The 19,942-nt window shown below is 36.5% G+C and overlaps 4 protein-coding genes across 9 annotated transcripts; 1 reads left to right on the top strand and 3 right to left on the bottom strand.

Moving 5' to 3' along the window:
• Positions 1-609: 609 nt before the first annotated feature.
• LOC111314026 (protein transport protein SEC23 A-like) lies at positions 610-5,437 on the bottom strand. 3 transcript variants are annotated; one of them, XM_089752792.1, is made up of 7 exons: positions 5,264-5,437; positions 5,073-5,173; positions 4,299-4,949; positions 2,270-4,090; positions 1,476-1,592; positions 1,297-1,368; positions 610-1,149 (listed from the first exon to the last, which is right to left on the bottom strand). In XM_089752792.1, exons 3-7 carry the CDS (start codon positions 4,776-4,778, stop codon positions 1,012-1,014), a joined length of 2,628 nt encoding a protein of 875 aa, XP_089608918.1. In that variant the 5' UTR covers positions 4,779-4,949; positions 5,073-5,173; positions 5,264-5,437; the 3' UTR covers positions 610-1,011. The 3 variants fall into 3 exon arrangements, with proteins under 3 accessions (XP_089608918.1, XP_022770733.2, XP_022770732.2); XM_022914998.2 differs by lacking the exon at positions 5,073-5,173 and having other exon boundaries at positions 4,299-5,072; XM_022914997.2 differs by having other exon boundaries at positions 4,299-5,173.
• A 336-nt stretch (positions 5,438-5,773) lies between these two features.
• Positions 5,774-8,673, top strand: LOC111314027 (L-cysteine desulfhydrase-like). Of its 2 annotated transcripts, none has more exons than XM_022915001.2 (2): positions 5,774-7,318; positions 8,223-8,673. In XM_022915001.2, exon 1 carries the CDS (start codon positions 5,934-5,936, stop codon positions 7,287-7,289), a length of 1,356 nt encoding a protein of 451 aa, XP_022770736.1. In that variant the 5' UTR covers positions 5,774-5,933; the 3' UTR covers positions 7,290-7,318; positions 8,223-8,673. The 2 variants fall into 2 exon arrangements, with proteins under 2 accessions (XP_022770736.1, XP_022770734.1); XM_022914999.2 differs by having other exon boundaries at positions 5,774-7,293.
• A 260-nt stretch (positions 8,674-8,933) lies between these two features.
• On the bottom strand, positions 8,934-10,588 carry DGAT3 (diacylglycerol acyltransferase). The gene is made up of 3 exons (XM_022915002.2): positions 10,572-10,588; positions 10,058-10,465; positions 8,934-9,831 (listed from the first exon to the last, which is right to left on the bottom strand). The coding sequence occupies exons 2-3, from the start codon at positions 10,436-10,438 to the stop codon at positions 9,085-9,087; spliced, it is 1,128 nt and encodes a 375-aa protein (XP_022770737.1). The 5' UTR covers positions 10,439-10,465; positions 10,572-10,588; the 3' UTR covers positions 8,934-9,084.
• A 338-nt stretch (positions 10,589-10,926) lies between these two features.
• LOC111314025 (ABC transporter B family member 11-like) lies at positions 10,927-17,246 on the bottom strand. Of its 3 annotated transcripts, none has more exons than XM_022914991.2 (13): positions 17,181-17,246; positions 15,815-16,213; positions 15,642-15,696; positions 15,341-15,516; positions 14,988-15,209; positions 14,667-14,905; positions 14,056-14,581; positions 13,672-13,945; positions 12,714-13,588; positions 12,303-12,569; positions 11,934-12,197; positions 11,527-11,820; positions 10,927-11,380 (listed from the first exon to the last, which is right to left on the bottom strand). In XM_022914991.2, exons 2-13 carry the CDS (start codon positions 16,142-16,144, stop codon positions 11,024-11,026), a joined length of 3,879 nt encoding a protein of 1,292 aa, XP_022770726.1. In that variant the 5' UTR covers positions 16,145-16,213; positions 17,181-17,246; the 3' UTR covers positions 10,927-11,023. The 3 variants fall into 3 exon arrangements, with proteins under 3 accessions (XP_022770726.1, XP_022770729.1, XP_022770727.1); XM_022914994.2 differs by having other exon boundaries at positions 17,051-17,246; XM_022914992.2 differs by having other exon boundaries at positions 16,834-17,246.
• Positions 17,247-19,942: the final 2,696 nt, after the last annotated feature.

Below are 19,942 nucleotides of genomic sequence, written 5' to 3' on the forward strand. Positions count from 1 at the left end.
ATTAAAATAACTAATTGAGTTTAAGTAAGTTAATTGCGCAAAGTTAATTGTAAATCAATTCAATTGATAAATTTATTTAAAAATTTAAAAAAATTATAATGATAAAATGCAATTAAAAATATTTATATTTTTTACTTTATTCAAAAACTACTCCCATTAGGTATTTTTTTCAAAATACTTATAATCTTTTTCAAATTATTTTTCTTTTCATTTTTACTCACTCACATTGGAGTGTGCAATTTTTGGTTTCATTAAAAAGCCTTTGTGTATCTCATAAAATAAAGCCATTAAGTAATTTATATTCATCTTGCTTCCTTTTTGTTAAAAATAAAAAACAGTGACAATAGATAAATATTAAAATAATAATAATAAATATTTAATATAAAATAAATTAAAAAATTTTAAAAAATAACTAATAACCAACCATGAACCAAAAAAAGCAGCTAAAGTTGAAGGAGAGATTTCACTCCTTTCAAGGAAAGCTATGGCTTTCCTTTGCATTATTGGCTTATTAATTTGGCCACCAACACAAAATTTTACTTGCCAGTCGACCATTTCAGTGTTTGCTTTCAATCAAACCAAATTTTGAAAAGAAATCACAAAGCTTGATTGCACTAAATAGAATATCTTTCATCTGCTGGCTCAATTGTACACAAAGCCAAAGCAAAAGCTACAGGAACTCATTTCCTAGAATTGGACTATCACAAAACTAATTTGCCGCAGTTTTCAGCTAAGAATGAGAACAATGTTAACATTTGGAGTTACCATGAACTATAACTGTTTCTTTGGAGTTCAGAAACGGGTGGGGAATTTTGTAAAACAGAGAGCTAAAAAGGGGAAAAAATAATAGTAGTAATAAAATGAAAGATGAATGAGTTACATTACATTCCCTTCACAGGGAGAAGAAGCACAAAAAGAAGAGTAGAAAGACTCCAATAAATGATGGTTGGATGCAACTCTCTGGGACTCCTTTTTGGAGGAATTTTAACCGCAAAAATCGTAAAACATCTCTTACATTGGTTCTGGTGGCACTACTTTCAAACTCCGAATCCATTCACAGAAGCTGGGATCATCAAAATGAATAAAACTGCTTTTCAATTTTGTTCGCTGTTCTGTTGTCAGGGTTTGAAGCTGTGGAAATCTTGCCTCCTGCATAAATATCAGGCAAAAGTTATATATCACTTAACTGTTTCCAAAATAGATGTGGTCCTTTATTTTCCAGTAAAATACACAGAAATAAATAGACCTGTTAGGACTAAAAGCTAAGAGGCTTTCCCATTATATTTTTTCTCTTACCTGCTCATAAGGAGGATCCTTATGTGCTGGTATCAGCCGAGAAACAAAATATCGAGCCTGAGAGCTCCCCTCCTGCAATAAAACCAGATCATTAGGTTCTTTTCAGTCTGTTGGATAACAAATAACAACACTAAGATGCATTGTTAATAGAATGTGGGGACAAATCAAGGGAAAAATACCTTGAATGCGAGGATCCGAGGTGCTGGAAATCTTAACTCCGTGAGCTCTTCTGCCAATGTTCTACAAGCTGCCAAAGCTGCTGCATTTCTTCCTTCATCAGCCGCAAGTTCAGCACCCTGAAGCCAGCAGTTGACAGAAAGATGTTCAACATTACTCCCAAAAAAAAAAACAAAAAGCAGTTTCTGAATACAATTCTAAATGAAATAATCCACCAGTGTTTCTCTCATAAAATAAACATACCATGCAAACAAACACAGGTAGAACAGAAAAATAGAATATGCATACATCCAGGGTCAGCTTCTCATAGGGTGTAATATATATATATATATATATATATATATATGTAGAGGTATACTATACAGAATTCAATTTACATAGTGACAATGATGGAAACATGTTAGATGGATGTCGTAGCTGTGACCGCATTTACTTTTTTGCATTTTGCAAGGCATGAATAGCTTCTCAATTCCAAACCGTTCTTTCCAAGTTCCCCTACACGAGGCCAGTACCACTTTTCTACTGTGGCCCGATATAAACATTAGAAATACAATTCTGAATAATAACCAGGCATGATGGTGTTCATGCAGAGGAAAGGAACAAACAAGCTGGCCTTCAGACAACATACATTCTTGGATCTACTATTCAGTCACAAAGGAAAAATGGACAACATATGGCACACACATGAATGCCAGATTCCATGGCTCAAAGATGAACAACATAGAAGCAACAATAGCGAGAAAGCAAATATAGCAGCTATACATGCCAAAGCTAAAAGATGGTTTAATTTACATACCAACCAAATGAAGACATCTGTACCATGGTCTAGAACAACTGCTGCATCAGACTGCATGGCAAGATCATAAGCTGGCAATTCTTCGAAAGTGCCTCCTTCGCGGTGCATCAGACAGCGAGGGGCAACCATGCGAAGTGAAAGATCAAAGGATGCATTCAAAAACAAATTCCGCAGTACAGACCTCTCATCCTCATGACCAACTATACTTCCCAACAGTGGGCCCCTTCTAAGATGGAATAGAAGCTCTGGTAGTAAAGAAATTTCCTTTGGGAACCGATAAAGCTTTGACTTTGGCACTTGAGACCCAAATTTTAAAGCAATATCTTTAACTCTTTCATCTATTGTTGTTCGCATATCAATTGCATCAGAATAACTTTTTGCTCGCAAGAGAGTCCTCTTGGCCATTAGGACAGCAGCCACCTCATCTTGAACACTTTGAAGATAGGCTGAAACACTATCCACAGTTGGCAATCTGATAGTAATCACTCTAGTTATATCAGCTTGATAAACATTTGAGTATTGAATAGCAAACTGGAAAAATATGTAATCACTTTTGATGTCATGTTTATTCTCCATCGATATTGAGAAGCATTGTGTTTCTTCAACACTCAGCATTTGAATACAGAGAGAAATATCATTTTTAAAGGTTTCATGGGTGTCTATATGTGCCTCTTCACCAGGACCCACAACCTGAGTAACAAGAATATCATCAGAATAGCGTATCTCCAACAAACCATGGGAACCAGCAGCCCTTGCAGATGCCCTTTGTAAGTTCACACCAAAGGCTTCGCCAAAGTCATCATGAAGAACCAAAACACCCCCTGAAGCCTTTGCAAGAGGCTGAAGCACAGGAACCCTCACAGGGCAAGTTCCAGCACAAAGAATGTCAACCACCGTGTTATGCTGATGAGCCTCACGACCAAGATGCTCCATCCATTTCAATGCTGTCTTTTCCTTATGAGGATAATTAGGGTGAGTATAAGAATGAGGGACAGATCCAGGCCCATAAGTATTTGGTCCACCAGCACACACAATGATTCTGCTATTTCCACCTGGCCTTTTAACGACACCTCGAGACATATCTGCAGATGGTCCTTGAATAATAGCCAGAGCAACCTCAACTGCAGTACCCAAGCACCTATCTCTTGATGTTTCTGGAACATTCAGCTTGTATGGCCTCAATGAAGAGAATATCAGGTGTGCCACCTCTTTTGAAGCATGCATTGGTGACAAGTATATACCAGTTCCATAAATCAATGCTTTCAAGGTCTCCTGAGTTGGTGAAGTGCCACCTGGGATCACATCAGCAGATGCTATGGATTCCTCCGAAAAGTCGTAGACCGATACTGTGCGACCATACAAAATGATTCCAATTCTTGTTGTTGGTGGCACTGAATCAACAAATGCATGCAGGGAGCTCTGTAAATGCTGAAGATGTGGCTCATCTAAACATTCATCAATGACAAGAACAACAGGTGCAGACGTTCTAGAATCAGTAACTGGAACAAAACTTGGTCTCTTATTCCCTGTTTCAATGAAATCAACCAAAACTGATGAAAGCTCAGGAAAATTACGGAGCTCTTCCTTGCTTGATGCTATGTATTCACCTTCACTCCCATTCAGATTCCGGCAGATTACACACTGCCATTGGCCAGAGCCAATTAGTATGTTGGAATACAGATTTGAATAAGCTCCACAATTATGGCATCGATGAGGATCACGTTGTATCACTTGGGGACCTGGTGAAGTCTCCCTCCCAGGAGAAACCAATACTCCAAAACCTAAACTAGGTATATTTGCTTGTTTCTTGTGTTTCAACACCTAATATACAAAATGGACGGAAGAGGAGGACAAATAAATTATAAATAGAAATAGTGCATAACTGCATATAATTACAAAGCTAAATAGATTGTAAAATTTAATAATATGTACATCATCATAAAATCTGAATAGGAAATTTGAGACATTGGTATCAATATTCTAGAAAATAGACGGGTTTTCATTTCATCTCACAGAGGATGGAAGATACCTTATGAGCTGAGAATAAAACGCACGGTGACTCTCCATCTGGCACAGATTCCTCTATAGCACTGTGAAGTTGCGGTTGTAGCTCAACTGACCCATTTGAAAAATGGGGAGGTGAGGATGTGGGCAAAGATGAACCTGAAGAGAAAGCGACTGGCTGAGGAATTGCAGGAGAGGTTCGGAAAGGTACAGCAGCAGGCCGGACTGGTGATGTAAATACAGGAGGGCCAGGGGGAGTACTAAGATGGGAAATAGGGCTCCTAGTTTTGACCCCATTTTCCGGTGATAGAATAGTAGGATTTTTTATTGAAGGGGAAGCGATCTGATTTTGTTGTAAATTTGGCAGAGGAAATCTAGGTGCTCCAGGTGAGATTATGGGAGGAACAGGAGCAATTGGACTTTTATCAGGATTTGGTGAAGGAGAATCCATCTGAGGAGTAATAGTCCTAGAGTATCCTGGAGAAGCTTGTGGCCGTGTAGCCATTGCTATTGAAAGCCTTCCTTAATTGAATATCAAGAACAGTGAAACTCGGGGGTATAAAACAAGTAATGCCAGCCAAATTCCAGCTCTTGGAAGAGAATTAAAAGGTGTAAGTTTTAAGCTTTTGCAAAGTACTTCAATGCAACTTTCACCCAAAAAAAGCCACAAAAAAACCTGAAAACCCCACAAACAAACAACGAACAAGATTGGATTTTGAAGGAAACCCAATTCAAGATATCCACAGCAAATCCACGAATTCTATCAATATTCAAGACCCATAACTTCACCAGAATTCACCTTGCAAAATAAAAAAAAAAAAAAGGGGACTTGATCAATTAGCTGCTCTCTATCTTCACCTCCATCAAGCTTCAATACAATTCCTTCTTCCAGAATCCAATCTAGCATCCAAATTTTTTTTTTTTTTAAAAAAAGGAATTAAATCTAGGGTTTTTGTATCCATGTAATAGAAAAATACACAAATTTCATACCTGATATAAGGGGAATTGAGAAAGAAAGGAGAATCTTTTATTTGAAATATCAAAGACTTGGAATCATAATAATCTTTGACTCGTTTTAATCAGACTCTCTCTTCCTTCGTCTCGTCTCGGTGTTGCGTTTGTGGCTTTGTTTCTTATGACATGGCCGAGACGAGCCCCAAAAACACATCCCATTGTTCTCTTCGGTCTACTAAACTAGGTAGCCATGGACGCACCCACCCACTCATTTTTACCTACGGCAATGTTTTTTGGCACTACTGGCTCGATCGCTTCTTTTGATTGGTCAACAGCTGTTGTTAGCAAACAGTATGACGTGTTTTAAATTGAAACGACGCCGCCTATATTTCCGACGTGTTAAATTTTGGCCCCTGATTTTAGATTCCCGCAAAGGAAATTCTCACAATCTAACGGCTATGTTTATAAATTGCTAAGGAAATTAAACGCCGCCGTTTCTTTTGCATCTTTCGTATAGAAAAGTCGATAACGACACATTTCAGTTCCGGTCCAACTCCTGCCCTGTATGCGAACAGTACGATATCCTTTTATCGCAGATGAAAGTTCAATATAAAAACTGAGTTAGATCTGTCGAGTTCTCAAAAAATCATGCGCTTTTTCTTCACAAACCCTAATCCGCTTTAATTTTCTTTCCCTATCTCGGCCCATGGAGCATGAAGACCCTCGAAACGGTGAGTCGACTCACTGCAGCTCCAAAAAACCCAAAATTTCTTCCAAGTTCATATCCGAAGCTGAAATCAGGGGCGAGTTCTCCCACCACCAGCCATGTATGGCTCGAATCAACAACGGGAGTTTCGGTAGCTGCCCCGGTTCGGTTCTTGCGGCTCAACGCCAGTTGCAGCTCCAGTTCCTCCGACAACCTGATGCTTTTTACTTTAATACCCTTCGTGACGGAATAACAGCGTCACGGAAAATCATAAAGGACCTCATCAACGCCGACCACGTCGACGAGGTCTCCCTCGTTGATAACGCCACAACCGCCGCCGCCATCGTCCTCCAACAGATTGGCCGTAGTTTTGCCGAAGGAAAATTCCAGAAAAATGACACTGTTTTAATGCTCCACTGCGCGTTCCAAGCCGTTAAAAAATCAATCCAAGCGTACGTGACACGCGCCGGGGGCTCCGCCATCGAGGTAAGGTTACCATTCCCGGTAAATTCAGAGGAAGAAATAATTTCCGAATTCAAAAAATCAATCGAGAAGGGAAAATCCAACGGTAGAAAGATAAGATTAGCGATTATCGATCATATTACATCAATGCCATCGGTTCTTATTCCGGTAAAAGAATTAGTTAGGATTTGTAGAGCGGAAGGAATAGATCAGGTTTTCGTAGACGCTGCTCACGCTATTGGGAGTGTGAAAGTAGATGTTAAAGAAGTTGGAGCTGATTTTTATGTTAGCAATTTACATAAATGGTTTTTTTGCCCGCCTTCTGTAGCATTTTTATATTGTAAAAATTCGAATGTATCCTCTGATGTGCATCACCCTGTTGTTTCACATGAGTTTGGAAATGGATTACCTATCGAAAGCGCCTGGATTGGGACTAGGGATTATAGTTCTCAGTTAGTGGTTCCTGCAGTTTTGGAGTTTGTTAACCGGTTCGAAGGAGGGATTGATTGGATAATGAAGAGGAACCATGATGAAGTGGTGAAGATGGGGAAGATGTTGGCTGAGTCTTGGGGGACGAATCTAGGGTCACCTCCCAAGATGTGTGCAGGGATGCTGATGGTTGGTTTGCCTTCAAGGTTGTGTCTTAATAGCGAGGAGGATGCAGTGAGATTGAGGTCGCATTTGCGGGATTATTATGAGGTCGAAGTTCCACTTTTTTATCAGGCTTTGAAGGACGGGGAGGAGGGAGTAAGGGATAAGGATGGGTTTATTACAGGATATGCAAGAATTTCTCATCAAGTTTATAATACATTGGAGGATTATGAGAAATTTAGGGATGCTATTAATCGGTTAGTTGAGGATGGGAAAACTTGCAAAATGCTTTGTATAGAATGAAGAGGTAAGGTTTTTGACTTTGTTGCCTGGTGAGTTATTTTGTGCAGTGTTTGCTTTTAAGAAGCTTTACCTGTTAGCTAAAGCTGATTGTTATATATATTTAAGGGAAACATATAATTTGGAAACATAAGACCTAGTTAGTATTTCTTGGTGTAAATTCATTGTGTTACTGTATAAAGAGAATCCTATGCTCTAAGTCTATTACTAGGAAAAAAAAAAAAGGATTATTACTTCAATGCCGCATTATGGATCATATGTTTGTGCAATGTTTCTGATTCTAATTTAATTGCATCATGATGAAACTTCTTGTCTTGTTTATGAAACAATTTAACCTACCTAATAGCTAAGAATCATTTCTCTGCAAAATTTTTGTTCATATCACAATACTAATGGAAAAATGGGATCATATGTTTGTGAAATGTTTCTGATTCTAATTTAATTGCATCATGATGAAAGTAAATGTTTTGTTTATGAAACGATTTAACCTGCCTAATCATTTAGAATCATTTCTCTGCAAAATTTTTGTTCATATCATCATACTAATGGAAGAATGGAATTAGATAATATATAAATATGAATGGCACTTCTAGAAACTCAATCATGTACTGCTGGTGCTGATGCATTAATAGTTCTGGGAACCCATATTCACGGGAGGTGAAAAGGAGAGGGGCAAGGGGAGCTGGGATGGGACAGTTGATGGGGACATAACCTGGTCTGTGGAATATACTTTGCGTAAGATGCAATAGCATCTTAAGCAATAGTCGTTGATCAATTATGGTTGCATTGGTTAATTTCATGTGTTTCAAGTTGTAAATTAGTGACCGCATGCCAAAACAATCAAATGTTCTCTTGTGTGCTTTTACATTTGTACGAAATTTATTCTAATCTAGAAGATTATGTACCTTAATTTTTCTTCTATTTTCACTTGACTAGGAAGTCATAAAGATTGGAGAAGCCTTCCGCGGATTAACATCTGTGTTTTTCCAGCTTTCTGATGCATGCTGCTTCTCACAGTTTTTACAGAACCAAATAATTGGGAAAGAGCACCGCGCAAGAAATGGTTATATGTGCTTCTTAGAACCGCAAAAAGGTTTTGTAAGAACCTTTGACCAATGTAGTGTGACACGTTTCGGGGCTTTGTTCTATCAATCCCTGTAGTTGGACAATAAATCTATGGATGCAAGCATTCTTTAGCAATCAATATGCTTTCAGCTGAATTTGATTTTTCATTCATATCTCCAGGGTCTGAGTTTGTACATTGTTGTAGCCAGTATATCCTTAGTTTGATATGAATTTCATAAAGCAAGCTTGTTTAACAGTATATCCTTAGTTGATACGAATTTCATAAATCAAGCTTGTTTAACATTTATCTAGGGATAGTCAATTTTCATATGTTTCCGCCAAAACATTTTCGTTGTGCCATATTTGCCTTGTCCTTGAGCTGCTCAATGGCATCATGTACTCATTTGCCCCAGCCCGACATTTTACGTGAATTCGTTAAAGGACTTATTGCCAGTAATGCATTGCCTAATATATTGTATTAGTAACTTGATGAGCTTAGCAGAAGAGGAGAAAGAAAGCAAAATTTGAAAATCTGGCACCCATTTCACCCGACAAATTAAATTCTCAAGCTGAACCAAAAGATTTAAAAAAAAAAGATCATTTGCATTTACGTTAACAGCTGGATCCTAGAAATACAGGTAGTTTCTTCCATGGCAATTATCACATCTACTTTATCTCATATTCACACACCCTGTTAAATCCACGAATTTAATCAAAAAATAAAACAAAAGACTCATGCAGAGAGCATCAGACATTCATCGTCTACGTTCTTGCCATACAGATTTGCAACGATCATATCCACGTCTTGCAGCCCAACGCCGGTGAATGTGGGCTTAATCCCAAGTCCAACAGAGTCTTCATCGCTTTTTGCTTCTCTTCCACTTGGAGAGTTCAAGACCCTAATATTTGGAGCGGTTTTGCACTTCCCCATGCACTTGCACGCAACAACAGTGCCCTCTGCACCAACCTTCCTCTCAAACTCCTCTAACAAAGCAGCAGCTCCTAGCTTCTTGCACTTGCCACCCATGCAAATTTCAATCTTCTTGGTGGATGCACCTTCCACAAGTCTGTTGTTGTGATCATTCTTGAAGCCATTTGTACAGCAATATTCACTACCAAAACCAGAGCAAGGTACCCGTATCCGTATTTGGGGGATCGAATCTGAGTTTTCTAGTTCAATAAGAGAGTTAACTAATGTTGCTTCCTCTGTCACCATTGCTGCTTCGACATCTTCTGGTTGTCTCATATCATCCTCACTTGGTGTTTCTATATATTGAGATGGTTTCAAAACATTGCTTCTCAGGGTTTTCGTGTCAACTACCTCCCCACATTCGCTATCACTTGACTCAGAGGAAGATGATGATTCTGATTTCTCCAAAGTGGCTTTGAGCTGAGCTCGGTCCTCTTTCAATTCTCTCTTCAACTCTTTATTTTCTGATCTCAACTGCTTCAGTAGTGCCAGTAAAATGTCGCTTGCTTCCTGCAGTAACAAAAGAACATATAAGTTTCCAATCCATATAATACAAACATCCTAATTCCAAAAAGAAATATCACCTAATTCTGTCACAAAGAAAGGATCATAGTTTATCTGCACCATAAACAAAAAGGCAACTATGAACTATTTCCTCAGGCAAATACCATGAACCAGATCAATCATCAAACCAATAAAAAAAAGTAAAAAAAAAACGGCAAAATTAATTTCTTACAGAAACCATCGTCATCTTAACTTCACCGATCAATCCAATCCCAATATCCTTTCCATCAACCATATTAGGAAGCATGGACAAGTCCTTGGACAATCTCTTAATAAACTTCAACTTCTTCTTAACTCTTTTAATCTCACGCCTCTTTTCCTTCTCTTTCTTATCGCCACCACCACCGACACCAACCCTTGGCGATACATAATACCGGATATGCCCTGAATCAGCAAACTGACAACTCAATCTCCCGTAAGAATTCCTACGCCTAACTGAAACCCTGGAATCGCCAACACCAAGATTCAACTCCCTGGAAAACAGACAGCCAAAATCAACCCTGGTCGTCGGTAACCTTAAAACCGTCCTGTAAAGAATGCCAGAGGTCTCCATGGCCTATGAATCCAATGCTATAGATTCCTGTAGAGAAATAAGAAGGAATGAAGAAGTGAATACAAAATGCCCGTTTTCACAACGGTATCGGATTCCTGGTAGGAACGAATTAGTACGCGTGGCTGTTTATTACTGGTTGGTTAAAAGCCAAAGCTGACGTGGAAGGATTGTTATGTTTAGCAGTGGCACGCACGTGAAGAAATTGTTTGCCACGTTTTAAGGAGCCTTTGACATGCGTTTCTGTTTAAAATTAGCGGTGCGATGACATCAGCTGAAAACTAACGGTTACGATTTTGCCAGCTCGATTGGCCTTTTGCCTCGCGGCAATTTGATTTCCTCTCTGTTTGCCAGGTAGATATAAATTAGACGGTGGTGGATTTGAAGACGGATTGCCAAGGTCCAGATCACTCTGGGCTCAATTGGACCAATCCAAAGGACTAGGCCCATTTTTTATATAAATTGAAAAAACAAATTAGTTTTTCCGATGATTAGAGCAGAGAAAAGAACAAGAGAAGTGAACCTTTACCGAAATGTATGATTACATCAAATTCCAAAAAAAAAAAAAACTATAATTAATTATGTAGTTTATGCAGTGGAGGCACTAGTGTGAAGTGCAACTAAGGAAGCATAGAAACCATCTTTGATGTTTATCAAACTGTCATGCTTTCCCTTCTCTACGATAACGCCATTTTTAACCACGGCGATTACATCTGCATTCTTGATTGTGGATAGCCTATGTGCAACCACAACTGTTGTGCGGTTCACCATGACTCTATCTAGTGCATCCTGAACCACTCTCTCTGATTCAGCATCCAATGCACTCGTTGCCTCATCTAATAGCAGTATCTTTGGACTTTTAACAATGGCTCGCGCAATGGCTACGCGTTGCTTCTGCCCTCCTGACAGCTGAACTCCTCGCTCTCCTACTACAGTATCGTAGCCCTGGATTACAAATTATTTGAAGGAAAAGAAAAAAATATTAGTAACCAATCAAGCATATTTTCAAATTATGTTTTTTTATTTAATGATTTTTGTAAAAGTTGCATTATTGAGCCAACTAGGAGACAGTTTAGTTTATGATGTCTAACCTGTTGTAATGAACTAATGAACTTGTGAGCATTGGCCAACTCTGAAGCAGCTAAAATTTCTGCCTCAGTTGCATTTCCTCCCTTTCCGTATGCAATGTTAGCACGGATTGTATCATTAAATAAAACAGGCTCTTGGCTTACAAGACCCATCTGTTGCCTCAGCCACTTTAATTGGAGCTTTTGGATTTCAACTCCATCAAGAGTAATACGTCCTGAATCAGGATCATAAAATCTCTGCAATAATGAGATTACTGTAGATTTCCCACTCCCACTTTCTCCAACCAAAGCAACAGTCTGAAAGAAAGATTGACATTATTATATGATCTTAGTCTCAACAAATATGTTGATAAAATGAAATACGAGTATTTGACGAGAAACTAGAGTTTAAACGGCAATAGGATCATTACCTTGCCAACATGAATAGACAAACTCAAGTCTCGTAAAATTTGAATATCTGGCCTTAATGGATACTTAAAACTGATATGACGAAGCTCGATATCTCCCTTCACATTTTCTAGCGTCATCCCAGACTCATCGCTTGGGTCTATCTTAGACTCACGATCAATAATTGCAAATATGGAAGCGGCAGCACTCTTGGCTTTGCTGGAATCAGGAGCAAAGGAGCTTGATTGAGAAATTCCAACAGTTGCCATGGTCAAAGCAAAGAAAACCTGCGAAGAAGATTTCAGTCTCAGTGTCATAGGGTCATACATAGTAAATCGGAGGTCTTAAAAAGGTTTCAAGAGAAGCTTTATATAGCTGGAAATTATACTCACTTGAAAAACATCTGGGAATGTCGTTTGGCCGTGCTCAACAAGTTGAGCTCCTGCATAGAAACTGGTTGCATAAACAGAAAACAGAAAGAAGAATGAAAGTCCAAATCCTGATCCACTGATCAACCCCTGCCTTATCCCTGTTTTCATTGGACCCTCACATTTCTTTTTATAGAGCTGCATCACCTTTTCCTCTGCACAAAAGGAAGCAACTGTTCTTATACTCCCAACTGCGTCATTAGCAACTTGGCTTGCCTCCTCATACATCATCTGCAATCATTATATTTACATCTAAATCAATAATACGCTTCAAAACATATTGCTTTTATTTTTTTTTAACTCAAATTACGTAAGTAATATATGTAAATTCAATTAGCAATTTTTAGATGTCAAAGTCCTTGGTTTTGAGCATACCTTTGCATCTGCACTAAATCCCTTCATGAATTTTACTTGAACATATCCGTTGATCCCTATGAGAGGAATTATTGCTAGGATAATAAATGCCAACTGCCAACTTGCAACAAAAGCAATGACCAAACCAGCAACTGCTGATGCAATGTTTGAGACCATCTGAGCTAGTGCATCTCCAACCAGGGCACGTATTGTGGCTGCATCTGCTGAGAGCCTTGCACCAATTGAACCACTTGAATTCTCTGGTTCATCAAACCAACCAACTTCCATGCGGACCACTTTCTCAAAACACATTGATCTGACTCGTTGGATTAATTTGCATCCAGCGATAGAAAAGAAGTATGTCCGTGCTGGAGATGCCAAAAATGATGCCAGGCCAAGGGCCATAAATATCAGTGCCCAGAATCTTGAATCCTTTTTCAGTTCATCAGGTGGTTTAAAGAATGATTGGATTACATTGGAAATTAGGATACCAAAAATTGGTAGTATCACACCATTGATAGCTGCGGCTATGGTTCCTAGTAGGATCACGGGAATCTCTGGCTTGTTGAGGTAAGCAAGCCGGCGGATGGGAACATCTGGAGCCTTTTCTGATGGTCGTTTAGCGGGGTCTTCTGTATCTACCATTGCAGGTTCAGTGACATTCATTCCAGTAGGTAAACCAAAAGATACAGAGAAAGAATGGCGGCTGCTATTTCCCATAGATGATCCCCTACTGTTTGATCGCTTCAATGACCTTCTTAGGCTTGACTGTCTAAACGATTCTGGAGTAATGTCTGATACATCCGCTACCTGTTCCGACTCTTTATTTACTTCTTGTAATCGAATAAGCTGAGAGTAAGCTCCCTCGGGATCCTTGAGTAGTTCTGAATGTGACCCTGCTCAATTCGCAAAAATGTTATCAACATTGAGTATGCATTTTGTTGTGGAGTAGTTCAATAAAGATATGCTTTTAACCAACCTTTTTCAACCATTTTTCCTCGATGAATTACAGCAATCATGTCTGCATTTCTCACGGTACTCAAACGATGAGCAACAATGACAGTTGTCCTATTGCCCATTATCCTGTCCAACGCCTCTTGCACTACTCTTTCAGATTCTGCATCTAGTGCACTTGTAGCTTCGTCTAAAAGTAAAATCCGTGGATCCTTCAGAATTGCTCTTGCGATTGCCACTCTCTGCTTTTGTCCACCAGAAAGCTGAGTTCCATGCTCTCCAACCATGGTATCTAGTCCCTATATATGGAGTTCAAAATTTTCGAAAGTAAATTGTAATTCATATATAATTATAGAAGTTGAGATATAGAATAAGAAATAATCATGTCATGTGGACAAGAAATTAAAACCTGAGGCAGTTTATCTATGAACTTAGCAGCATTTGCAAGTTCAGCTGCAGCTCTTATTTCTTCTGTGGTTGCACCTTCCTTTCCGTACGCAATATTATCCCTAATGCTTGATGTAAACAACACAGGTTCCTGGCTAACAAGACCAATCTTTCCCCTGATCCATCTAAGCTGGAACTCCTTGAGATTAATGCCATCAATAAGAACTTCACCGGCTTGCGGATCATAAAATCTCTCTATCAGACTGATCACAGTTGATTTCCCACTTCCACTTTGTCCAACCAAAGCAGCTGTTGTGCCACTTGGAATAGAAAGAGAAAATCCACTGAAAATTTGCTCCTCTGGTCTGGCAGGGTAACTGAAATAAACATCCCTCAGTTCTACATCCCCACGAATGTCCTCCAATACTTTCCCCCTCATGTCATAGGAGTCAATCTCCGGCTTCCTTTTGATGGTCTCAAACATCTTGAAGGCTGCAGCTTGACCAGCGGCAAATGCACTCATGCAGGGAGATGCCTGCCCCAGGGACCTGAAACATCCATAAGTACAAGAAATTTAGCCTATGAAGCATGCATAATAAGTAGAAGATGAACAAAATTCAAATTTTAACTCACATGGAACCGGTCAATACAGCGATGATCACATTAATTACTTGACCACCACTATACCCTCTCTCCAAGATCATCCTCCCACCAAACCATACAGCCAAAGCATAACTGCAGAATATAATTAGCATAACCATGCCAAGACCTAGTCCAGCAGCAGTGCCCTCATGAACGCCTGATTTATAAGCAGTAACAAGAAACTTGTTGTAATTGCTTATGGCTTGCTTCTCACCAGTAAATGATGCAACCTGGAATCAGATCGAATAATTGGTCATATATTTTCACTGAAAAACAGAAAAGATTTGCAACGATTTTTTATATAGAACATACAGTTCTGATGGAACCAATCGTCTGTTCAACTACTGTGGCGGCTTTAGCATAAGCACTTTGTCCTCGAGTTGCCATCTTGGATATTAGAAGGGCCATGACTCCACCAGATATCACAAGGAGAGGGATAGAGGACAACATGACAAGGGTAAGTAGCCATCCTCTGATAAACGCTATAACGAAACCTCCAAAGAATGTGGATACCAGCTGTATGAACTTCCCAACCTGCAAAATATAGGAAAATGTTTCCACGATTACATGTATAGGATGATTTTCATGGGATTTCAAACCAGCTGTAAGAACTTCCCAGCCTGCAAAACGTAGATTTCTAATCGTCACAGAGTAAAGATAAATACCTTCTCGCCCATGGCGTCCTGTATGAGAACTGTGTCCCCAGACATTCTTCCAATAACCTCTCCTGTGTTTGTTTCCACATCAAAGAAAGCAATATCTTGCCTCAATATGGTTTTCAAGTACAAGCCCCTTATTCGTTCAGCCTGTCTCTCACCTGTGACCATCCAGCAGGTCACCTCTGAAAATTAAAAAAAAAAAAAAAAAAAAAACCCAAGCTTCTCAATCTCTGAGTGCGTGCCACATTAAATACTTTAGTACGTGATAAAACATCAGGCATAGGGTTTAAACGAGAGATTTACTTACGGAGAAACGCCGCCACCGCTGCCCCCACCGCCAGGTAGACAAATCTCAAAGCAACCTAAGATTAATGATGTCTTTATTTCAGAAATTCAACAAAATAATAAACAAACTTTAAAAAAAAAACTTGAATTGATACATGATCTTATAAGTTAAGTTCATGCTACAAAGTATGGTACCTTGGAGACCACATTAACCACTCTGTCATTACTCTGGTTTTGTCCAAAAGCGTCAATGAGATCCCCAAACAGGATCGTCATAAGGGGCATACATAAACCGTTTCCAATTGCACCAATTGTGCCGATGACCATTAACCAGATATCCTTTGAATCAGCAAAAGCAAACAGCTTGTAAAACGGAACCGTTTTAGTTTTCTCATCTCCTTTGCTGCTTTCTGAATCTTGATTTTCTCCTTTTACGTCTGAGACTTTCTCTGGCTCTTCCTGGCTTTTTGATGTGCTGGCCTCATGCAAGTCAGTATGACCCTTCAAGCCATTCTCAGAGGCCATTGTGCGGCTCCCAAGCTATTAGCTTAATACTCAAAAACCTCAGAATCTATAGGATTTATTATGTTGCGCCTATTGAAACAATTGAATTAATTGATCAAAGTCAGAATAAGCACAACAAATGAACGGTTGCTACGAAAATACTAGCTAAGGATCTGAAACTCTTGACAGAAGGAAACTGATTAATCTAAGGTACACACATTTGAGGATTCAAAGGATTTCTAGTTCTATGAGTAGCTAAAAGACTTGTTCTACCAAAAAAAAAATACTGAAACTGTGGTCATTGATATTGAAAGCTTTTTGACTTAACAACTCAACAACCTCAGTTTTTGAGTTCCACAGATTTATGTTCGTCACAGAAACACCAAGGCCAAAGTTTGAAATGCGTAACAGAGAAAAAAGTCAAAGCAGATGAAAGAATTCAAAATTTTACAACGTCCTGGAAAATAAGGCAGACACAAAAGGTTAACCCATGGCTAAAATTCTCTATCAAGGTCATTGTTTTAATCCCAGAAAAACAGCCATCTTGGAATTACTGGTGTAAGAAATTAATTCACAATAAACTTTCTCGACGACGTAAAAAATTTACTACCTCTATTAAGTTTTCCATCAGCAAAAAATAGACAACAAAGATCCCAGAGAAGATGGGAATGAAAGAGAAAAGGCGGTTTCTAACTTAGTGAAGCACACACCTTAAAAGAAAAGCAAAGGCAGGATAGTCGTGATTCATATCATAAGATGAAAAGACTATTAAAAGAGACATTAAGACGGTTTCCCCTGTTTTTGACAGGAAAATTTCTCTGCAACAACGCCTCCCTGGCACCCATCTAAGAATAATAATAATTTGCAAAAGCTGAAGTTTTCAATACAAAACTTCATCATCATTGTTATACCGAGTGAAGAACATACCATCGACAAAGCCATTATTTGAGCCTAACCCAAATCCCAGATACCCTCCTAACTCACCACAGATAAGAAGAAAAAGAGAAAAAATGAAAACACAAATGATGAAAAGAGTCATTGAGAAGCATTTACTTACCAAAAGTTCAAAAAGAAGTTGAAATGAAACACTTATTCCAACTTCGTGGCTGGCTGGCCTCTCTTTACTTTTGAGTTGTTTAAAAACATATTTATATGCGCTTTCGTGAGAGAGATTCCTTGAACACCAAGTTTTGTCGTGTAAAATAGTATTTACTACCATTCAAAGTTCAAACGTAAACCTTTAGCTTCATCTTAGTCAAAATTTTTGAGTTTTCACATTGTCAACCATATCCCAATTGTGTTTTTCCCTAAAGCAATATTATGTAATCTAATATATATATATATATATATATATATATATATATATATATAAAAATAAATTTATCACATAGATGTTTATATAAATAATTCTCTTAAATAACACATAAAATAATTTTTTTTAATTACAAATTAGATAATTTTAAATTTATTTAAATTTTAAAATTATTCAAATTATAATTGAAAATCAAATCAATTTAGAGATATATATTCTAAAATTAAAAATTTTAAAATATGAATTTTATTTTTAATAAAGAATTTTAGTTCATAATCTTATTTAAAAAATTATTTAATTATCAAAATTTTTCAAACATGTTTAAAAATTATAAAGATTAAATTTATTCAAATATTTCAACAATCTTTTTTTATCTTGATTTAAAAATTCATCTTTTTAAAAATTTTACATAAGACATTAAAAATTCAAGTAATTTTATGTCGGATTTTGAAAATTTTTAAAATTTTCATTTTAAATCTTTAAATAATAAAATTATCAAAATAATTATATTCATTTGAATTATAATTATCAAGTTTATATTTCAAATAAATGCAAACAATTTAATATTATCTTTATCACTTATTATAGCTATTTTAAATTTTAAAAATTATCTATTTAATCGTGATTGTAACGAAAAAAAATTTTTACAAATTTAAAATTACAAATATAATATGTTATACATCAAATTTTTTATTTTTTCAGTAACTTTTTATAAGGTATATTCTATTATTTTTTATAAAAATTTTTCAGATATATTTTATTGTTATTACAATTTCATTCTTATGCAAAATAATTTTTTTCAATTTTTTCTTTTTTTACATATTTTCTAATATTTTTCATATCTTGTATAATAATTTAGTCAAGATTATTTCTAAAGTAAAAGTGTGATAATAATTCTTTTATTATTTAATTTATCATTCAATAATATATTTTTTATTTTTAAAAAAATGCATAATTTATTTTTATTTGATATAATTTTACAAATATATAAATATTATTGTAAACACAAATATCCAAAAAAATACTTAATTTTTTAACTATTTTTAAAAAACTTATTTTTTAATGACAAGTCAATATATATAAATTTTATATATATTATGAGTTTTAAAATTTTAAATATAATTTCAAAAAAATTAATATATATATATATATATATTCATGTGCGCCGCACATATTATAATCAAATATATCCTATAAAATATAAGATTTTAGCTATTTTTACATATCTTCTAGGATAACGCAACCATGTTCGGTTGTACTGGAAAATAACAGCTTTGGAAATTAACCCTTTAGTTTTCAATTTTTTCTCCATTTGAAACAATGCGATACTTGTTTCGTTTTTCAGGCTAAACGCCAAAAACGACTTTTCAAAGTTTGTTTTCTATTATATTTCTGGTAATTCAATTAGCTTGGCTTGGCTTGGAGTAACGGCTTACCACGGAAAAAGACAGTCATGGAATAAAGCTGAAGGGAATCAATTACCTAGATATGATCATTGTTGGAAAATTTTTTAAGCACTAATTTTTTTTTTTAATAAGAAAATATAAAACTAAAATTTAAATATATCAAAACCAAACAACGCCAATGAAATCATGAAAAAAAAAAAAAAAAGGAATAGAATTAATATGTATCATTAAAAAGATTGTTGAAGACATGAAGACCCAACTGAGATCATCCATTTTGCTTCTACGAAAAACATACCAAATTGTGCACTCCCAAGTAAATTTCCAACAAATTTTTTTATAAAGAAAGTCACCTCCTAAATATAAAAGAATGAGTTATAAATATTAAATTAATTTGTTAAATATGATTTTTTAAAAAATAATTAATTATATGAATCATTTAAATTAATTTAATTTAAATATTTAATAAATTAGATTCAATGAAATTAACAAGGAATTGAGAATCGTTAATAGGACTAGCTAACTGTAATCTTTATTGCAGCAAATTCTGAGTCTACTTCTACCTCAACATGACTGTAATAGCATTGCTCCCAACAAAGCTGAGGCACTATTTTTTTTTATTTGAGGAAATGGGTTTTCACCATATTCACTTGGTAATCTAAATTAATTTATCCATATGAATCTGAGTCACATTTCATCCGTCCTCTCTTTGCTTTGAATCGTTGTTGCATTAAATATTTAGGAGAAAGCAAATTTCAAACTTTTGATGTAAGAAGTGTACGTTTCATGCGTTTGTGAAAATGAATTTGAAGTGATATGGACGGGCATAACACGAGAGAAAGCAAGAAGAAATTGCCCACCTCCCAAATTTTCTCCGTTAGCCTTTTTGGAATAGGGAGACAATCATAATTTCCGGGGACTAACCTCAATTATAGGTTTTTGTAAAATGATGGGTATTAATTAAACAATTGAACTATGTCCAAATTAACAAAACGGAGGAGCAAGAAAATTAATTGGAATTATCTTTTGTATCGATACAATTTAATTATTAATTGATCATGAATATTTTACTTAATAATAAATTAATGAATTAAAAATAACTGA

The sequence above is a fragment of the Durio zibethinus genome, chromosome 23, assembly GCF_047325235.1.
Source record: "Durio zibethinus cultivar Kanyao isolate XHJ-2024 chromosome 23, ASM4732523v1, whole genome shotgun sequence".
Classification (NCBI taxonomy): domain Eukaryota; kingdom Viridiplantae; phylum Streptophyta; class Magnoliopsida; order Malvales; family Malvaceae; genus Durio; species Durio zibethinus.